The 18,352-nt window shown below is 44.9% G+C and overlaps 1 protein-coding gene across 2 annotated transcripts in view; it reads left to right on the forward strand.

The window, feature by feature from the left end:
• The first annotated feature begins 5,905 nt into the window (after positions 1–5,905).
• Positions 5,906–18,352, forward strand: part of LOC113479748 (alcohol dehydrogenase 1) — a 26,418-nt gene continuing 13,971 nt past the window's right edge. The window contains exons 1-2 of one of the 2 annotated variants that reach the window (XM_026848020.1): positions 5,906–6,001; positions 7,727–7,858. Coding sequence is in view for 1 of the 2 variants with exons in the window: in XM_026848021.1 (XP_026703822.1) it covers positions 7,821–7,823 (3 nt within the window). In the remaining variant the exon portion in view is untranslated. The remainder of the gene's footprint in view (positions 6,002–7,726; positions 7,859–18,352) is intronic. The other variant, XM_026848021.1, reaches the window with a different exon arrangement.

The following is an 18,352-nucleotide window of genomic DNA, read 5'->3' on the forward strand; positions in this document are numbered from 1 at the left end:
TTGTATGCTTATAGTGCTGTGTAACTAATACTACAGAATAATTGCTGGTAATTGTGACATTATTAGATGCCTGGTGAGCATATAATGTTTAAAAGCTATAAAGATTCAAGGGTAGTTAGAGAGGAGAAATCTTGTAAGATGTGCTGACAAACACATAGAGAAGGGAAGAAATACTTGTTTTTTAATTGTACATTCATTGCCCTATGTTCCCTTTACCTGGACCTGAGCTGGCTGAGACCCAGCTGCACCTTTAACAGCTCAGATTCCTCTGCTGCCTCTACCCACCTATCACAAACTGTGAAGTGCCTAGCTCCCTTTGCATGAAACCCTCGAGCTTTGGAAGGTAGCAGTTGGCAGATGTGTTGCTTTTGGCACTCCCAGTTATCACATGTTCTTGATGAACTTCTTGCTCGAGGACAACTGTGTTGCCAGTGGATGGGTGTTCTCTTGAAAAGCTGTTTCTTACAACACAGATAAGAGCGTTGTTTAATCCTGGGGGGAAAAAAAGAAAAAAGAAAAACAAAAAAAAACCCCACAAACCAACAAAGGATACAGTCTTTACTACAATAAACATGATAAACATGCCCAGTTAACAAGTGATCTCCAGGGAGAGTCTGTGCTGGAAGAATGGAAAGCAGAGGTATCAAACCTGAAATTTGTATCTAATAATGCAGGGCTTATGGAATGCTGTGTAAACAGGGAGTAAACTTGGCATGCTTGAATAGATGGCAGAGAGTAGTTAGCAGTCTGCTACAGAGGACAGTGTGATCAACCACTAACTCAACAGTGATGATGTTCCACATAAAATTTGGAGAGTGGCCAGGTAGGGTGAAGCACACTCATTTAGCAATCAGGAGACAACTGTCATTCTTGTGCCTGCCTTAAAAAGCTTGTGGCTTTCAACAAGAGTCACAACATTTAATGAAGAGCTAGAATCTCCTTTCTTAGCCAGGGTAAAAGGAATTTAATAAACAACCACTATTATTATCATTAAAGTAACTAAAATAGGATTTAACATGGCAAAGAAGCAGTGCTATTAAGTAATTAATGAGGATTTTCAGAACTTTGATTCTATTTAGTACATGACATCAGACAAATAGTAAGCAGAATGTAATCACAGCTAAACATTACTCTGCGGAGAGTACAAAGATATCCACCATGTTAATCTGACTAAGCCATGTAAGACTTTGATCTTTGCTGGCTGTGGTCAGCTTGTCTTTTTTACCAGGTTCTAGAAGAATAGAGATACACACACAAATTTTGCATGTGTTCTATATTTCTATTTTAAGTAGATTTTTTATATATATATATATATATATATATGTATACATGTGCATGCACAGACACAGAATTGTGTAATTATATGCTGGGTCATCAATCTGAAAGGAGGAGTCTTGGTTTGTTCCTTCAAAGGCATCTCTTCTGAGATGCAAAAAATTCAGTTTTATTCAGAACTGATTTGGTCTTGCCAGAGCAGTTGTCCAGGCTATCTGTGGTCCCTCAGCAACTCTTACCTGGTATGTGACAGACCATCCTAGGATGGGGAATGTTCCTGGAGAAGTAGTACTTTCTCTCAGAGCTGCTAGACTGAGAGTAACACTGGTTGCACTTCTGCATGTTGTGGTTGAACCGAGGTTCATACACTGACATGAAATTGGTATTTGTTGTGTAACGTTTCTTATTCTCTTGCGCAGTGTCTTTCTGCAGAGCAGGTTGGCACTTCTGATCACCTGAGGCCAGATGCTGGAGGTGAAGTAAAGAACATGAACACACAGACTGAAAGGTAGCAGAAACTTCAATTAATGTTTTTCTTGTTATTTCTGTCTCTTCTGTATAAAACTTGGAGAGGCTTTAAGTACTGGAGGGTGGAAGCAAGCTACCTACTGCTCCACTCCCAAGTAGTTACCTCAGGCAACCAATGCTGCTTGTGGGCACTTTCTAACTGCCTTTATTTCCTTGCAGTTTCTTGTCTGGAGCTCAGCCACTTCTTGCCATGAGTACCTGAGACACCTTTATGTAGCAACAGACTATAATGAAGCAGGAGGAGTGGATTGCTTTCTGACTTGTGACAAGAAGTCCAGGCCTTTTTGGTTTCTATCTTGAAGGGTTGTGTATGCAGAGAGGCAGTTCCATGTCTCTTAATATTTGGTATGTGTTCTAGATTTTGAGTTTAGAGTGTGAGTAATAGACTAGTAGCTGTTATTACCATTAACTTGGAGGTTTTCTTTCCCTGTAGTAGCAGTCACTAATGTTCACCGTGTTCTTTACCTCTGGCACTAAGCCACGGTACTCAGTACCATAAAGTCTGAGTCTGGGAACGTTCTAAGAATGGTGGTTTATTGAAGGCACCTTGCAAATGTCAGACAGAGGGATTAGCTAATCTATTTCATGGCGATCAGCTCTGGTGCAGGCACATTCTGCAGTGGAGATGGGGATTGCAGTGTACAGGGGGAGTTTTCTAAGCCAGGGAAATCCAGGGGAGCTCAGAGACCTGCTAGGAGCTGGCAGCTCTCACGAGAGTGAGTGGCTGATAAGGCATGGGCAGAGCCAGGAATAACAACGGCTACCCCCGACTCCCACAACGGGCAGCCCCAGGCAGTGCCAGCCACCAGGACATGGCGCGGCAGTTTGCGCAGGAGGACACCTCTTTGAAGGAGGGACATTCCACTGGCCGAGTGGAGAGACCTGAAGTCCACATAACCCAGCAACAGGGCACCGTTCTGTGACCATTTGCACAGGCCAAGGGCTCTCATCCTACCAGACCCTCAGGGCAGGAAGACGGGCACTCGTCTGAGAGCAAATGCTGCAGCTCTGGTTGGAGGGTCTGCACCATCCACCACAGCGGTGGCCGATGCCTCCACCCAGATGGAGCTGCTGAAGGGGGATGCTGGAGCTGAGTAAGGCAGCCCGGTCTGCTCCCTGTGTGACACCCAGCGCAACTGAGAAAAGGCAGCGGGTGCCAGTAGCAGGTGACTCTTCTGAGAGGTACAGAGGCACCATCGGCCAGCCTGACATGCACTCTAGAGAGGGGTGCTGCTAATCGGGGGCTCATGTCAGCAGTGTCACCAAGAGACTAATGAGCTTTGTACAGTCCACTGACTGTTGTCCACTGCTGCTGTTTCAGGTGGGCGCCAGGAATACAGCCAGGAACAGTCTGAGGGGTATCAAGAAGGGTTACAGAGCCCTGGGAGCAGCAGTAAGGGACTCTGGAGCACAGGCAGTTGATTCATCAACCCCCCCAGGTCAAAGGGAAGGGGTTTGAAAGGGCCAGTCAAATCTGGCAGATCAAAAGGACTGGTGCCACAGCTGGGGATTCAGCTACTTAGACTCGCTTTGAGAAACCTGGTCTACTGGGGGCTGGTGGTGTCCATCTGCCAGGGAAGGGGAAGACCTTCAGTCACAGGCTTGCCAAGCTGGTGAAGACGGCTTTACACTAAGGTTGCTGGCGGAGGGGAACCTCACTCCATCCCAGTCCTACCAGTTTGATGCCAGTAGCAGCATTAGATGCCCAGAGCCTGGAGAGGGATCGATCACGGGTCAGCAGGAGAGCACCTGAAGAGCAGCACAAAGGGGATGTAGCCACTCCAGCAAGACAGTCAGCTTCATCGGGGGCCCAACTTAAATGCCTCCATACAAACACATGTAGTACAGGGAATAAACAAGAAGAGTTAGAGAAATGCACATGGTTGCGGGGCTATGATCTTATTGGTATCACGGAGATGGGGTGGGATGGCTCCTATGACTGGAGTCTTGGAATGGAAGGATACAGACTCTTTAGAAAGGACAGGCAGGGGAGATGAGGAGGGGGGCGTCGTCCTCCATGTCAATGACCAGGTGGAGTGCATGGAGCTCTGCCTAGGGATGGATAAGGAGCCGACCAGAGCTGATGGGTCAGGATTAAAGGGGGAGCAGTGACAGGTGATGTTATAGTGGGAGTCTGCTATAGGCCGCCTGACCAAGAAGACTGAGCAGGTGAGTCCCTCTGTAGACAGATAGGAGCAGTCTCACATGCACAAGCCCTGGTCCTCATGGGGGACTTCAGTGACCATCTGTTGGAGGGACAACACAGCAGTGCATAAGCAATCCAGGAAGTTCCTGGGAGACATTCATGATATCTTCCTTCTCCAAGTGATTGAGGAGCCAATGAGGAGAGGTGCTATGCTGGACTTTGTTCTCACCAACAAGGTGGGGCTGGTGGGGAATGTGAAGCTCAAGGGCAGCCTTGGCTACATTGACCATGAAATGGTGGAGTTCACGAACCTTAGAGCAGTGAGAAGGGAACACAGCAAGCTTAATACCCTGGACTTCAGGAGAGCAGAATTTGGCCTCTTCAGGGATCTACTTGGCTGAGTACCATGGGATAAGGCCCTGGAGAGAAGAGGGGCCCAATAAAGCTGGTTAATATTCAGGGATCATCTTCTTCAAGCTCAGGAGCAATGCTTCCCAACAAAAGTCAGGCAAAAATGCCAGGAGCCCTGCATGGATGAACGAGGAGCTCCTGGACAAGCTCAAACACAAAAAGGAAGCCTACAGAGGGTGGAAGCAAGGACAGGTAGCCTGGGAGTGATATAGAGAAGTTGTCAGGGATCAGGTTAGGATAGCCAAAGTCCCGACAGAATGAAATCTGGCCATGGACATAAAGGGCAACAAGAAAAGCTTCTGTAGGTACATTGGTGATAAAAGGAAGACTAGTGAAAACGTGGGCCCTGTCTGGAAGGAAACAGGAGACCTGGTTACCCGGGATCTGGAGAAAGCTGAGGTATTCAATGGCTTTTTTGCCTCAGTCTTCACCAGCAAGTGCTCCAGCCACACCACCCAGTTCGCAGAAGGTAAAGGTGGGGACTGGGAGAATGAAGAACCACCCACTGTTGGAGAAGATCAGGTTAGAGACCATCTAAGGTGCACAAGTCCATGGAAGGTGCACAAGTCCATGGAACCTGATGAGATGCATCTACAGGTCCTGAGGGAACTGGTGGATGAAATGGCTAAGCCACTATTCGTCATATTGAGGAAGTTGTAGCAGTCCAGTGAAGTTCCTGCTGACTGGAAAAAGGGAAACAAACCCCCCATTTTTAAAAAGGGGATAAAAGGAAGACCCAGGGAACTACAGGCCAGTCAGTCTCACCTCCATACCTGGCAAGATCGTGAAGCAGATCCTCCTGGAAACTATGCTAAGAAACATGGAAAATACAGAGGTGATTTGTGACAGCCAACGTGGCTTCACTAAGGGCAAATCATGCCTGACAAATCTGGTGGCCTTCTACCATGGGGTACAGCGTTGGTGGATAAGTGGAGAGCAGCTGACATCATCCACCTGGACTTGTGCAAAGCCTCTGACACTGTGTCACATGACATCCTTGTCTCTAAATTGGAGAGACACAGATTTGATGGATGGACCACTCAGTGGATAAGGAATTGGCCAGATGGTTACACTCAGAGTTGCAGTCAATGGCTCGATGTCCAAGTGGAGAGCAGTGACAAGTGGTGTTCCTCAGGGGTCGGTGTTGGGACTGGCACTGTTTAACATCTTTATTGGCAACATGGACAGTGGGATTGAGTGCACCCTCAGCAAGTTTGCTGATGACACCAAGCTGTGTGGTGCTGTCAACACACTGAAGGGAAGGGGTGTGCCATCCAGAGGGACCTGGACAGGATTGAGAGGCGGGCCCATGCAAATCTTGTGAAGTTCAGCAAGGCCAAGTGCAAGGTCCTGCACATGGGTCAGGGCAATCCCAAGCACAAATACAGGCTGGGTAAAGAGTGGATGGAGAACAGCCCTGTGGAGTAGGACTTGGCTGAGTTGGTTGATGAGAAGCTCAATGTGACTCGGCAGTGTGCACTTGCAGCCCAGAAAGACAACCATATCCTGGGCTGCATCAAGAGAAATGTGGCCAGCAGGTCAAGGGAGGGGATTCTCCCCTTCTACTCCACTCTTGTGAGACCCCATCTTGAGTGCTACTGCTATGTCGCCCCAACATAAGAAGAACACGGACCTGCTCAGGTGAGTCCAGAGGAGGCCACAAAGATGATCAGAGGGCTGGAGCACCTCCCCTGTGAGGACAGGCTGAGAGAGTTGGGGTTGTTCAGCCTGGAGAAGAGAAGGCTTCAGGGAGACCTTATAGCGGCCTTCCAGTACTGCAAGGGGGCTACAGGAAAGATGGGGAGGGACCTTTTACAAGGGCATGAAGTGATAGGACAAGGGGTAATGACTTAAACTGAAAGAGGGTAGATTTGGATTGGACACAAGAAGGAATTTTTTCATGATGAGGGTGGTGAGACACTGGACCAGGCTGCCCAGAGAGGCTGTGGCTGCCCCCTCCCTGGCAGTGTTCAAGGCCAGGTTGGACGGGGCTTTGAGCAACCTGGGCTAGTGGAAGGTGTCCCTGCCCATGGCAGGGGGGTTGGAACTAGATGATCCTTCAGGTCCATTCCAACTCAAATCATTCTATGATTCATTCTATGATTCAAACACAAAAATAATCTGTAAGAGCTGCTGGCTTTAAGAGCCTAAATGGATTGAGAATGGAATAAGCATTTGTCAGTTATCTGTTGGGGTCAGAAAGCAGCATATTTTAAGGACTATGTGGAGACAAGAGGCTTGGGAAAGGACAGGACATTTTTTTAAGTAACTCTTAATGTTTTGCAAGGTTACATTTTTATTCCATAAATACATCAGACCAGAGGAAAAACTCCAGTGAACTGACAGATTTTGCAATGTGCACAGGTCAACAGACATAAGGAGGCTTGCACATCTGAAAACAAAAAGTATAAATTCCAGAGTGGAAGGTCTTGAGCTGAGGTCATCCTCAAGCCAACTGAGGCAAGGCCAGTGTCTCTCTCCTATAAATCATCACATTTCAGTGCACGGGGAAGCAAGGTGAAAGCTATGGTTCATAGGAGTGGTTTGTAGCTTGTGGCAAGCTAATTCTTTTTTTTTTTTTTTTTTCAAATTTAAAATACCTGTATCTCCTGATAGCAAAGGTGAAAAGAGAGGTCTTCTGATTTTGCTTGCAGTGGATTGATTGAGTAATTGACATTATAAAAATAGCTATTTTGGGAGATTAGCTTTTCCAAAGCTTTATAATTTTTTAAAAAGTGTAGTACTTACCATAAAATATTCTCTCCATATGCCTAAGATTAAATGCTTACTAAAAATAGTGTATAAAGTAACTTGTAGGAGCAGAAAATACTTCCTCTTTTCTGGGGCTTCTGTCTTTCTACATAATCCTACTCATTATGTTGTCTACCTATAAAGGACTAACTAAATCTAACTGAACTTTTTAAAAATTAAGTTCACGTGGGAGGGTTCTCTTCTTTGCTAAATTAGTGATTTTTTTTTTTTGTAATCTAAACTGTCTTGTGAAACATACTTTTAGAATCTTTCTTACTTCTTTAGCAACTTCAGACTGGCCAGTATAATATGTTTAGGGTGTTACTATACCAAAATAGCAACTTAGAACGTTGTTAATATTTAAATTAGTAAAATTAAATACAGCGATACCACAGACAATTGGATGTTTGACAGAACAATATCAGCATTGTCATTTTTACATTGTAGATAAAATCACACCCAAAATATTATCATTGCAGTATTCAAAAATACTTAAAGGCTTCCCATTTCCTTACGAAGGATGAGTAGAGCAGTTATTTACAATAGTCTTATATCTGACTGTATTAATGGGCTCTTGAGAAAAAACGTAACTTTCATCATTTATTGCTTTTTCAGTCTATACCCAGAAAGTCCGTAAGTGATGGTGTAAAGGACAGAAAGGACCAACTACCTGAGAAGCAGCGCTGTACAGGGCCTCCTTCTTGGCAGGATGGTAAGTTGGCAGCACGTTTTTGCTACCTGCAGCAGGTAACGTTCCCCCTGTAGCAGGGATTCACACTTTTCCTCAGGTAGGACTCCAGCTGAGCAAGCAGCAGCCCAGTTTGTCTGCTCTGCCAAGCAACTGAGGGCTGGTGATGCGGGGACACCCTAGAACCACTTCTGTTGATGTTTCCGAGCTGCGCGCTGCCATGGCAGCAGCACAGCCGCATCTTTTGCCTGCCATTAGCAGAAGGAAGAGCCTGTGTACTTCCAGTTTGTCCTTTAAGTTTTTATCACTCTTCCTCTTTAACATATGAATGTTCATGACCAGAAATAATCAATTTCTGTAGGGAATTAATATTCGCATGTAGACACAGAAAAAAAGGCTATACACAGGACTATAAAATCACCTGACCTTGGGGGTTTGTGTTCAAGAAAATTCACACTATTGGACAAAACTTTAGGAATGATTTTTTTCTAGAGTTTAAGTGTAGTGCTACATAGTTTCAACAGGTGAAATTGTCATCATCAAGTAGGGTTAAAGGGATTAAATGAGTAAGCGTAAAAATGGATTTTCAGGCATTGACCAGTAAGGATCTTAAATGTAGTCAGGCGATCGCCATTTGAATCTAGTAACAGGAAGAAAATCTAGAAATCTATATTGCATCATGGCCACTGGTTATTGCTGGAGATGTTGCCAATGGTGCTTTGCCCACTAAGATTCCTGCTAAACTAAGGTTGCAACTCAAGTGCACTTTTCAGGTCTCCTCAGAAATCCTCCAAGTTTACAAGCATTATTATATAGACTCAGACACTAAGTCACAGGATATTTTGTGTGTCTCAGTTTCACAGGCTCTTATTTCTTTACCACAGCTCATATTCCAGAAAGCACATCTATCACAGATGACTTTTCCCTCTCTGAGATGGTGGACCAGAATCGGTACTTTTGTTCCCACCAGGGGCCATAGCAGTCCACTGGCTTGTGGTCTCCAGGCACAACTATTTCAGGACATTGTACCTGTGAGTGACTGCTACTTGGTTTTGTTGGTTTTGCGAGCCATCTCGGGAACTAAAAGGAGGGTAAAAGCTTTGTCTCTGAGGTCAACAATAAACTAGATTTAAGTTGTGATTTTAAGGTCTTTTGCAGAAAAATGGGGCACGCTGTCTTTCATTTTGTGCTCACCAGAAGTAGGAGTATATGGCATTTTCCACAAGAAGCTGGAGAAAGGCAAAAAATGGAAGAAGTGTGGGGAGATTTTTTTACACTTGGAGGGGAAAAAGAGAAATGTGACTGGTGTGACTCTTTGTCATTATGACAGATGTTTGGATAACATACAGGCTAAGATGCTTTTGAGTCTTTTCAAGAAGAGAAGGCAGCTGAAAGCAGAAGTTCTAAGAAGGGGTCCATGCAGCTGCTAGCTTCTGATCCACAACCCAAAGTGGCCTGTTGCTGTTTGCTTTGTTGTAAGGCCCATGTAGAAAAGAGGCTGTTATCATGAAGGCACAGAGGTAGCATGAAGCACAGTCTGATTTTGAGTTGTCACACACGGGGACACAAAGCGCATGTTAAGATGTTTATTTTGTTTCTGAAAGCACTTTTATCAATTTTTTTTAAATAAAGCCAACAAGGTTGGCATGAAGTTGTGGATTTACTTCTTCATGAATCCTCTGTATCTGCAGACAGGGGAAGAGCACAGAGAGCCAGAGTTAACAGAAAATACCTGCACCTTTGCTCTATGTAAGAGACAGCAGGGCATTGTTGGAAGGAGGAATTCAAGTAAGTCAAAGGATGTGGAAGGGACTGCAGAAGTCTTTCATACTGCTGTTCAGTTAATTTTCAAGTAAACTACAACAACAAAATGGCTTCCTGGGGACCATGACTGTCTGCCTACAGAACAGAGTGCAAGCTGTAAACCTTATTTTTCCAGGGTACTGCAGCTTTTTATGATTGAGATTTACAAGTAGTTGCTATAAAAACAACCTAAGCAAATAGCCAGCTGAACTCATTCAAAGGGAGCTGCCATTATGATCTCACATAATGCAGTATTGTCTTTATCCAAATAAAGCAAATGAAAGTGAGGTTCTGGAACAACATTTTCCAGAGATGCAGTACAAGGAACTTAACTTTATTTGGTAAATTGATGAAAGGGACCATTTGGGAAAACTTTTGGTTTTTACAAAGCAGAGGGATAGATTAATTGACTGGGAAATTCAATCTCTTTCTGTGACTAGGATGCCTATGGAGAGGTGCTACTGATGCTGCAAGACAATAATTCACAATGTGTTCAGCATTAAAGAGATGATATATCTGAAAGGGTAAAGGGAGAATGAATGGAGTCAGGTGAAGGGCAGTAGTGTTAGTTTGTTATGTGTTCCGTGAAGTTTGGATACTGTATGGTTCCGTAGTTCAGCTCAGCCTGTTGACTTCAGTGGAAGGTGAACAGATGAAGTATTATTAAGGTATCAGAATCTGCCAGCAATTCTGGCACTTTGGCTTTCCACACTTTCCTTTCCCCTGAGTGGATCCATATTTCTTCCACTATATTGCTATAAAAATACTAAGAAGATTTTTCAGTTTTAAAAAGAATAGCTCTTTTGGACATGTATTTTGTTGCCTTATGAAAAACATTTTCCAAATGTTAACTGAGGTTGAAATTGAAAAAAAAAAAAAAAAAAAGTTGTTGAAATTGTGCCTGAGTCCACCAGTTTAGACATAACGAAGGATCTTAATTTAATCTTGAAACATATTATTTTCTATCTGTTCACATCAGTTATCTATACCATCTTTACCATGGACTGCTCCCCAGTAGTCTGGGTTCAATGTGAAGTCCTGTTTTTAAAAGCCTAAGTCTCATGGAAAGCAAGAAAGATTAGGCCTATAAGTTAGGTGAGGAAAACTAGATTTGAGGATTTGCATGTGCAGAATATCAAATCCATGAATTTATGCAATGCCCATCTGTATAAAAAAACAAGTAAGATGTTCTGTAGAAGTGTAAAACTGAGCTGGATGATTGCATTTTAAAGGTACATTAGATCTTGCATCCATCTAGAGCTCAGAACTTGAGAAAGATCTAACCAGGTCTTACAGACCTCCAAGATGATGGTGCCACACCATCTCCAAGCAATCTACCTTTTTTGCTATCCATGCCCAGAGGAAGTTTTTTTCCAAAGTGTAAATTGAATCTTCCTTGTTTCAGTTTAAGTCATTTTTTCTCCTGGCCACCATGGAGATGGAGAACAGAACATTACAAAGAGAAGCTGCACAGAAGCTCTAGAAGAATATGACCACTATTTCACCACCAGGCACCATTGCTCTGCTTAGGAGAGCTGTGATTTTCATCACTGAGCTTTTTAAGGTTTCAGGTACTGCCAGAACTATTACTCAACAATCCTGAGCAGCTGCTGAACAGCCGAATACATCCAGAGATCATCACACCTGTCTAATAAAATATTAGAAAGGCAATGAAGAAGGTATGGCTCAATGGACCTGGAAAGAAAGTCTCAGAAGCAGGAAATATGAAGGGGATGTGGCAGAAAGTCAAGCCTTCTGGCTGAAATGGGCAAACTGTCTTTTAGCAGCCTGCAGCGGGGAGGTCACAGCAAGGTGTTGTAAATAAGTCTGTTGTCTCATTCCCTTCCCACTGAGACAGCCCTCCTGGTTATGGGTGGGACATGATGGATCCGCCACATTTCTGAAGTCAGGGACCCCAGCAGCGTTCATCTGCATCTGTTGTGGCAATTTCCCCAACACTGTACTACTGTAGGCTAGTGTACTAGCCCCCTGCTTGTTCTTTTCCTGGATTCAGGTTAATTTATCTTTGATTTGATTTCCACATAGATTCCTGTCCCATGTCATATTTGCTCATTGACCCTATGCTTGCTATGGAGCAATGATGTTTGATTCTAGACTCGGCTCTGCAGGAGGGCATATGAATGAATTGAGTGGAAAAGACCCTTTCTGAATACTCCCATCTTAGGGGCTTACAATCAAGAGGCTGGCCACTGATGGTGGCTGCACAAGGGTGTGGCTGGCCAGGGGGATCCATGCTGACCAGTTATTCCAAAAACCTATGTCAGCACCTCAGCTCAAGGCAGTCCTGGGGCAGTTTGACTGCCAACTGCGTCTTTGTTCTTCTTGTTTGTCACTTAGCTGTGTTTTTTCAGAGACTTAAAATGAAGATAAAAGGCATTATTTGAAAAGGGGGTGTTCATACTTGATTCAGTACTCCCCTTAGATATTATTTTCCTCTTCAAATTCTTTTAATACTTGCTGTAAACCTGCAAACTTTCAGAACTGGTGTTTAGCTAATTTGCAGCTTCCACCTTCAGCTTTTGTTCTTCAGGTTACTAAAATGAATAAGGCATTGTCCCATGAACAACTGATTTATTTTCTATGTTCTGGGAAGGTATTGGTGTTTACTTTTGGAAGTCTTTGTTTATGTTCTCACAAAACAGGATGTCATTATCCCATGCTTGCTTAATTCAGCTCCATTTCCTTTGTATAATCTTCAGATATGGTCCCCAAGCTGTTTGAACTGGTTTAATTTGACCTGCCCTGTATGCTAGCTCTGAATCCTACCTGCTTCTCTATTTTATCTCTGCACTTAATGCTCATGTTTTAATGTTTGTGCAAGTTTTTTGTGTACCTAGTCCTTTGGGCATCTGTTGTGGTTTAACCCCAGTCAGCAACTAAGCACCACAGAGCCACTTGCTCTTTCCCCACTGGTGGGATGGGGGAAAGAATCAGAAGAGTAAAAGTGAGAAAACTCACTTTTACCAAAATAAAGACAGTTTAATGGGTAAAGCAAAAGCCACGCACACAAGCAAAGTAAAATAAGGGATTCATTCACCACTTCCCATTGGCAGGCAGGTGTTCAGCCATCTCCAGGAAAGCAGGGCTCTGTCATGTGTAACGGTGACTTGGGGAGACAAACACCATGGCTCCGAACATCCCCCCTTCCTTCTTCTTCCCCCAGCTTTATGCACTAAGCATGACGTCATATGGTCAGGGACATCCCTTGGGTCAGCTGGGGTAAGCTGTCCCAGCTGTGTCCCCTCCCAACTTCTCCTGCACCCCCAGCATCCTCGCTGGTGGGGTGGTGTGAGGAGCAGGAAAGGCCTTGACTCTGTGTGAGCACTGCTCAGCAGGATCTGAAACATCCCTGAATTATCAACACTGTTTCCAGCACAAATCCAAACATAGCTTGGTTACTAGCTACTATGAAGAAAATTATCCCAGCCCAAACCAGCACAACATCCTTAAATGTGCAGGTGGAAAAATACAAAGAGGTTGAGCAGTCACAGGTTTTGTACTGTGTAGGGTGGAACTTCAGAATTGTTGCCTTTTTTTCTTTTTTTTTTTTATCTACCACTAACCTCTGGAGCCCAGAGCTGAGTCTTTTGTGCTTATCAAGTTCTGAAGAATAAGAAGTGACTCATAAAAGAGTAACTTGGAAATTTCTATCACACAGTAGGAAGAAATGCTGAATTTTCAACTTAAAGACCCTCCAGAATGCCAAAACTAATTTGCTTATTTATCTTTTAAGAGCTAAATCTCTGAAAAGACACAAACATGTACCATGGTAAGCTTAAAAAATAAACCATGTAGATGCAGGAAAAAGTAACCTATTTTAAAAAATGCTTAAGTATTAGCTAAAGCTAATATGCATTTTATTATTTGTAGAGCAGAATGTCTAGTTGCTGCTAAAAACTGTGATGCACAACTGCCCTTAAAAGCTTTTCGCTGTAAAGACTTAGTCACTTGAGCTGTGATTGTAATATTCTGCTGTTAAATCACGTGAGTTTCAGTGCAGAAGAACTAATTTTGTTTATGTTAAAAGACAGCTGTTTCAGAAAGTGCTAGCTCGCTCTACCTGGAGTCAACTTCATGCATTGATTCAGGAAAACAAGTGATGCAAGGCTGCTAAGCTCTGGTAGGAGAAGGAGTGAGAATCGGATTGTACTGCCTGTGAAGTGGAAGTAAAGAAAAACCACCTTCCACAACAAGTGCTTGTAGACAAAAGCTGTAGCTATGGCTACAATCTGCAGAGCATGGTCACAGTTTCATGTCCTTTGCTGAAGTTACAGTCCCCAAGTAAAGATCACCTGGAGTTGCATGAACAGGCCTGTTTGCTGCTCCTGACTTCTTTCGTGTGCAAGCTCACCAGCCATTAACAACTCCCTGTTCTTTCTTTTCTGCCTGTCGTTACATTTCACTGGGATCTGCTGCAGCTAATAAATCATGGGAGAGAGAATATTAGTGCCTCATGTCCAGTTGGACAAAGTGAGATAAAAAGTTGATAAAGGAATATGAATCATATTTTAACTGTGTAAGAAGGAATACAACGCATAGATAAACAAAGAAAAGTTCTCTTCATAGTCAACTGCCCTAAAAGGGGAGAGGGTGAGTACCAGAGCAAAGCATTGAGCCTGAAGGCCTGTGCGAGCAAGTTGTAAAGGGGCGGCACTGTAGTTTCCGTGCGTGCCAGGGCTGCTGTACACCTCGAGCCTGGGCCCCACACTTGGCATCTTGAGCAATCTGGCAGAGCTATGCAAATAAAGCAGCTTCTGCAACATAGTTATGCAAGCTGGCTCATGTTTCACTGGCACTATGTGCAGTCCTTGTTCTACCTTGTTCCTAAAGGACCATGCCACATACCCCTACATGGGCTGCAGATGGAATCCAATGCCCAGTGTTCCCAGCTGGAGGCACCCACTCTGGCCAAAGGAGATGGTTTCCAGATGGCCTCAGCTCCATTCCCTGATAGAAACATTTCATGGACTTGAAATATAGAAATGAGATCGCTAAAGAGATGAGAGGAGTTTTGAGGGGAAAGGAAACATAAAGGGATCAGAGAAGAGACCGATAAGGAAAAGGGATGGGAACTTTAGCAGAAGGGATGGAAGGAGAAAGATAACTGTCAAGAAATAGACTAGTTTTTCTAGAAAGTGTATGTCACTAGGTCTTACCTCCTAAGGCTTTGTAGAACTGTCAGCACATTACAGGGAGGTAGGTCATGTTGGTTTGGATGTATTTTGATGCAGAGTACACAGAATGTGTCTTCTACCTTGAAGGCCTTACTGGGAGAATTTAGAGGGGGGTTTGTAGACATTATTTTTGTGTGATGTTTTGTGTTACACTATTAATCTTTTAATTGCAGCACACCAAAAAAATTTTCTACTTGACATGACAAGGCATCTTCTGTGATAGTGGTACTACCTACACTTTGCCAGAGGTGCCCGGCCTTCTGCTCTGAGGTCTTTAGCCATCACTCCACTCTCAGATCACAGATATATGGGTGTATGAGGTGTGCAGGGAGTCAGGGAAGAAATTTTCCTCTAGCTGGGAATGAGTCTCTTTTGCTTTTTGAGGTTGGCCATCCATATGTGTGGTCTTTCCCAACTGATGTGTCAGGGTTGCAGCATGAGCTCTTAGCTGGCCAGCTGGTGGGAAAAGGGGCCCAGAGCAGGTGGTAACAACCCCATGTTCAAGCAGTTCCTTGAAGGAGAATACAGGTTAAACTGGCCAATTTTATATAACCAAACTATATTTTGTCAGCTCATTACTGTAAACAGTATGCAGGAGAAATCATTTGTTACTTCTATCTAGATAAAATCTATGCGGTTAGAGTCATAGTGTCCATGTGTGAGCTTGGGCAACACAGCACTTATATGAGATTCCTCTACCCTAGATGTGCCAGAAAGACTATACAGTTCAGAAGGTTTTTAAGCACATGTAGTATCTGCTATACTGCAAGCAGTCATAGCTTATCTGCAGCATTATCATAAATCAATAAATTTATGAAATTAGTTTCCCTATGCACTTTGAGATGACCTTAGCAGGCAAAATTTCTGTGGCATCTGTAGCTCTGTACTCTCAAGAAGCAGCAATAGAGATTAATTATGACCACTGCTATATGAGCAAAAATATGTTATTATACTGTAATGTGCTGTATTACACTGGGTGATGTGATGGCTGGAGGCCATCTTGGGCATAGCGGTCATGACATAGAGTTTTCAATTCTTGGAGAAGGAGGGGGGTCAGCAGAACTGCCACCTTGGGCTTCTGGAGGGCAGACTGTGGCCTGTTTAGGAGACTGGTTGACAGAGTCCCTTGGGAAGCCATCCTGAAGGGCAAAGGAGTCCAGGAAGGCTGGGCATTCTTCAAGAAGGAAATGTTAAGGCTCAGGAACAGGCTGCCCCTGTGTGCTGAAAGTCAACCCAGTGGGGAAGAAAACCAGCCTGGCTGAACAGAGATCTTTGGCTGGAACTCAGGAAAAAAATGAGAGTTTATGACCTTTGGAGGAAGGGGCAGGCAACTCAGGTGGACTACAAGGATGTCATGAGAGGGAGAAAATTAGAAGGGCCAAAGCCCAACTAGATCTTAGTCTGGCTACTGTAGTAAAAGACAATAAAAAATGTTTCTATAAATTAATTAACAACAAAAGGAGGGCTAAGGAGAATCTCCATCCTTCATTGGATGCAGGGGACAAAGGATGAGGAAAAGGCTGGGGTACTTACTGCCTTCTTTGTCTCAGTCTTTAGTAGTAAGACCAGTTGTTCTTGGGGTACCCAGCCCACTGAGCTGGAAGATGGGGACAGGAAGCAGAATGAAGCCCCTATAATTGAAGGGGAAATGGTTAGTGACCTTATCTACCGCTTAGACACACAGAGGTCTGTGGGGCCAAGTGCGACCTACCCAAGGGTACAGAGGGAGCTGATGGAAGTGCTCACCCAGCCACTTTCCATCATTTACCAGCAGTCCTGGCTAACTGAGGAGGCCCCAGTTGACTGGAGGTTAGAAAATTTGATGCCCATCTACAGGAAGGGCCAGAAAGAGGGTCCAAGGGAACTACAGGCCTGTCAGTCTGATCTCACTGCAGAGGAAGGTCATGGATCAGATCATCTTGAGTGACATCACATGGCACGTACGAGGCAACCAGGTGATGAGGCCCAGTCAGCATGGGTTTATGAAAGGCAGGTCCTGCTTGACTAACCTGACCTCCTCCTATGACAAGGTGACCCACTTAGTGGATGAGCAAAAGGCTGTGGATGTTGTCTACACAGACTAGTAAAGCCTTTAACGCCATTTCCCACAGCATTCTCCTGGAGAAACTGGCTGTTTATGGCTTTGATGGGTGTTCCCTTCGCTGCATAAAAACCTGTCTGGATGGCTGGGCCCAAAGAGTTGTGAGTGGAGTTAAATGCAGTTGGTGGCTGGTCCGAAGTGGTGTTCCCCAGGGCTCAGTATAGGGACCAGTTCTGTTTAATATCTTTATCAATGATCTGGACGAGGGATTGAGTGCACCCTCAGTCAGTTTGAAGACAACACCAAGTTGAGTGGGAGTGTTGATCTGCTTGAGGGTAGGGAGGCTCTGCAGAGAGACCTGGACAGGCTGGAGCCATGGGCTGAGCCCAACTGGAGGAGTTTCCATAAGGCCAAATGCCGGGGGCTGCCCTTGGGCCACAACAACCCCCAGCAGCGCTACAGGCTTGGGGAGGAGTGGCTGGAGAGCTGCCAGTCAGAGAGGGACCTGGGGGGGTTGATTGACAGCCCGATGAACAGGAGCCAGCAGTGTGCCCAGGGGGCCAAGAAGGCCAATGGCATCCTGGCTTGTGTCAGCAATAGCGTGGCCAGCAGGGACAGGGAAGGGATCTGACCCCTGGACTCGGCACTGGTGAGGCCGCCCCTCGATTCCTGTGTTCAGTTTTGGGCCCCTCACTACAAAAAGGACATTGAATGACTCGAGCGTGTCCAGAGAAGGGCAACGGAGCTGGTGCAGGGTCTGGAGCACAGGTCGTACGGGGAGCGGCTGAGGGAACTGGGGGGGTTTAGTCTGGAGAAGAGGAGGCTGAGGGGAGACCTCATCGCCCTCTACAGCTCCCTGAAAGGAGGGTGCAGAGAGCTGGGGATGAGTAACCAAGTAACAAGTGATAGGACAAGAGCTAGTGTCCTCAGTCATGACAGAGGAGATTTAGATTGGATATTGGGAATTTCTTCACTGAAAGGGTTGTCAGGCATTGGAACAGGCTGCCCAGGGAAGTGATTGAGTGACCACTCCTGGAGGTATTTAAAAGGTGCACAGATGTGGCACTTAGGGACATGGTTTAGTGGTGGACTTGGCAGTGTTAGGTTTGCAGTTGTACTCAATGATCTTAAAGGTCTTTTCCAACCTAAATGATTCTATGAAAAGTCTTGGATGGATGGGTGTAAGGGATGAGCCACAACTGACTGAGGTCACTGCACTGTGAGCCCCCTTCCCCACCCTGAGCAGATACACAAAATGGTTTCAGAAAGACAAAATGGAACTTGCAGTGAGTGGCCCTGGTGTCATTGGTCATGACTGACTGGTGTCTCAGCCAGTCCTGAGACTGGGGACAGAGAAGGTTCCATAAATCCAGGAACTGGGGCTATGGAGGATTCCCACTCCCAGGGACTCTCCACACCGAACATCCCTGTTGGCAGGTCCAACACTGGATCCAGGACTGGTGTGTGCTATCTTGCTCGCTCTCTCTCTCTCTCTCTCTTTCCCCCCCCCCCCC

Source organism: Athene cunicularia, assembly GCF_003259725.1.
Source record: "Athene cunicularia isolate RWA chromosome 4 unlocalized genomic scaffold, athCun1 chr4_part2, whole genome shotgun sequence".
Classification (NCBI taxonomy): domain Eukaryota; kingdom Metazoa; phylum Chordata; class Aves; order Strigiformes; family Strigidae; genus Athene; species Athene cunicularia.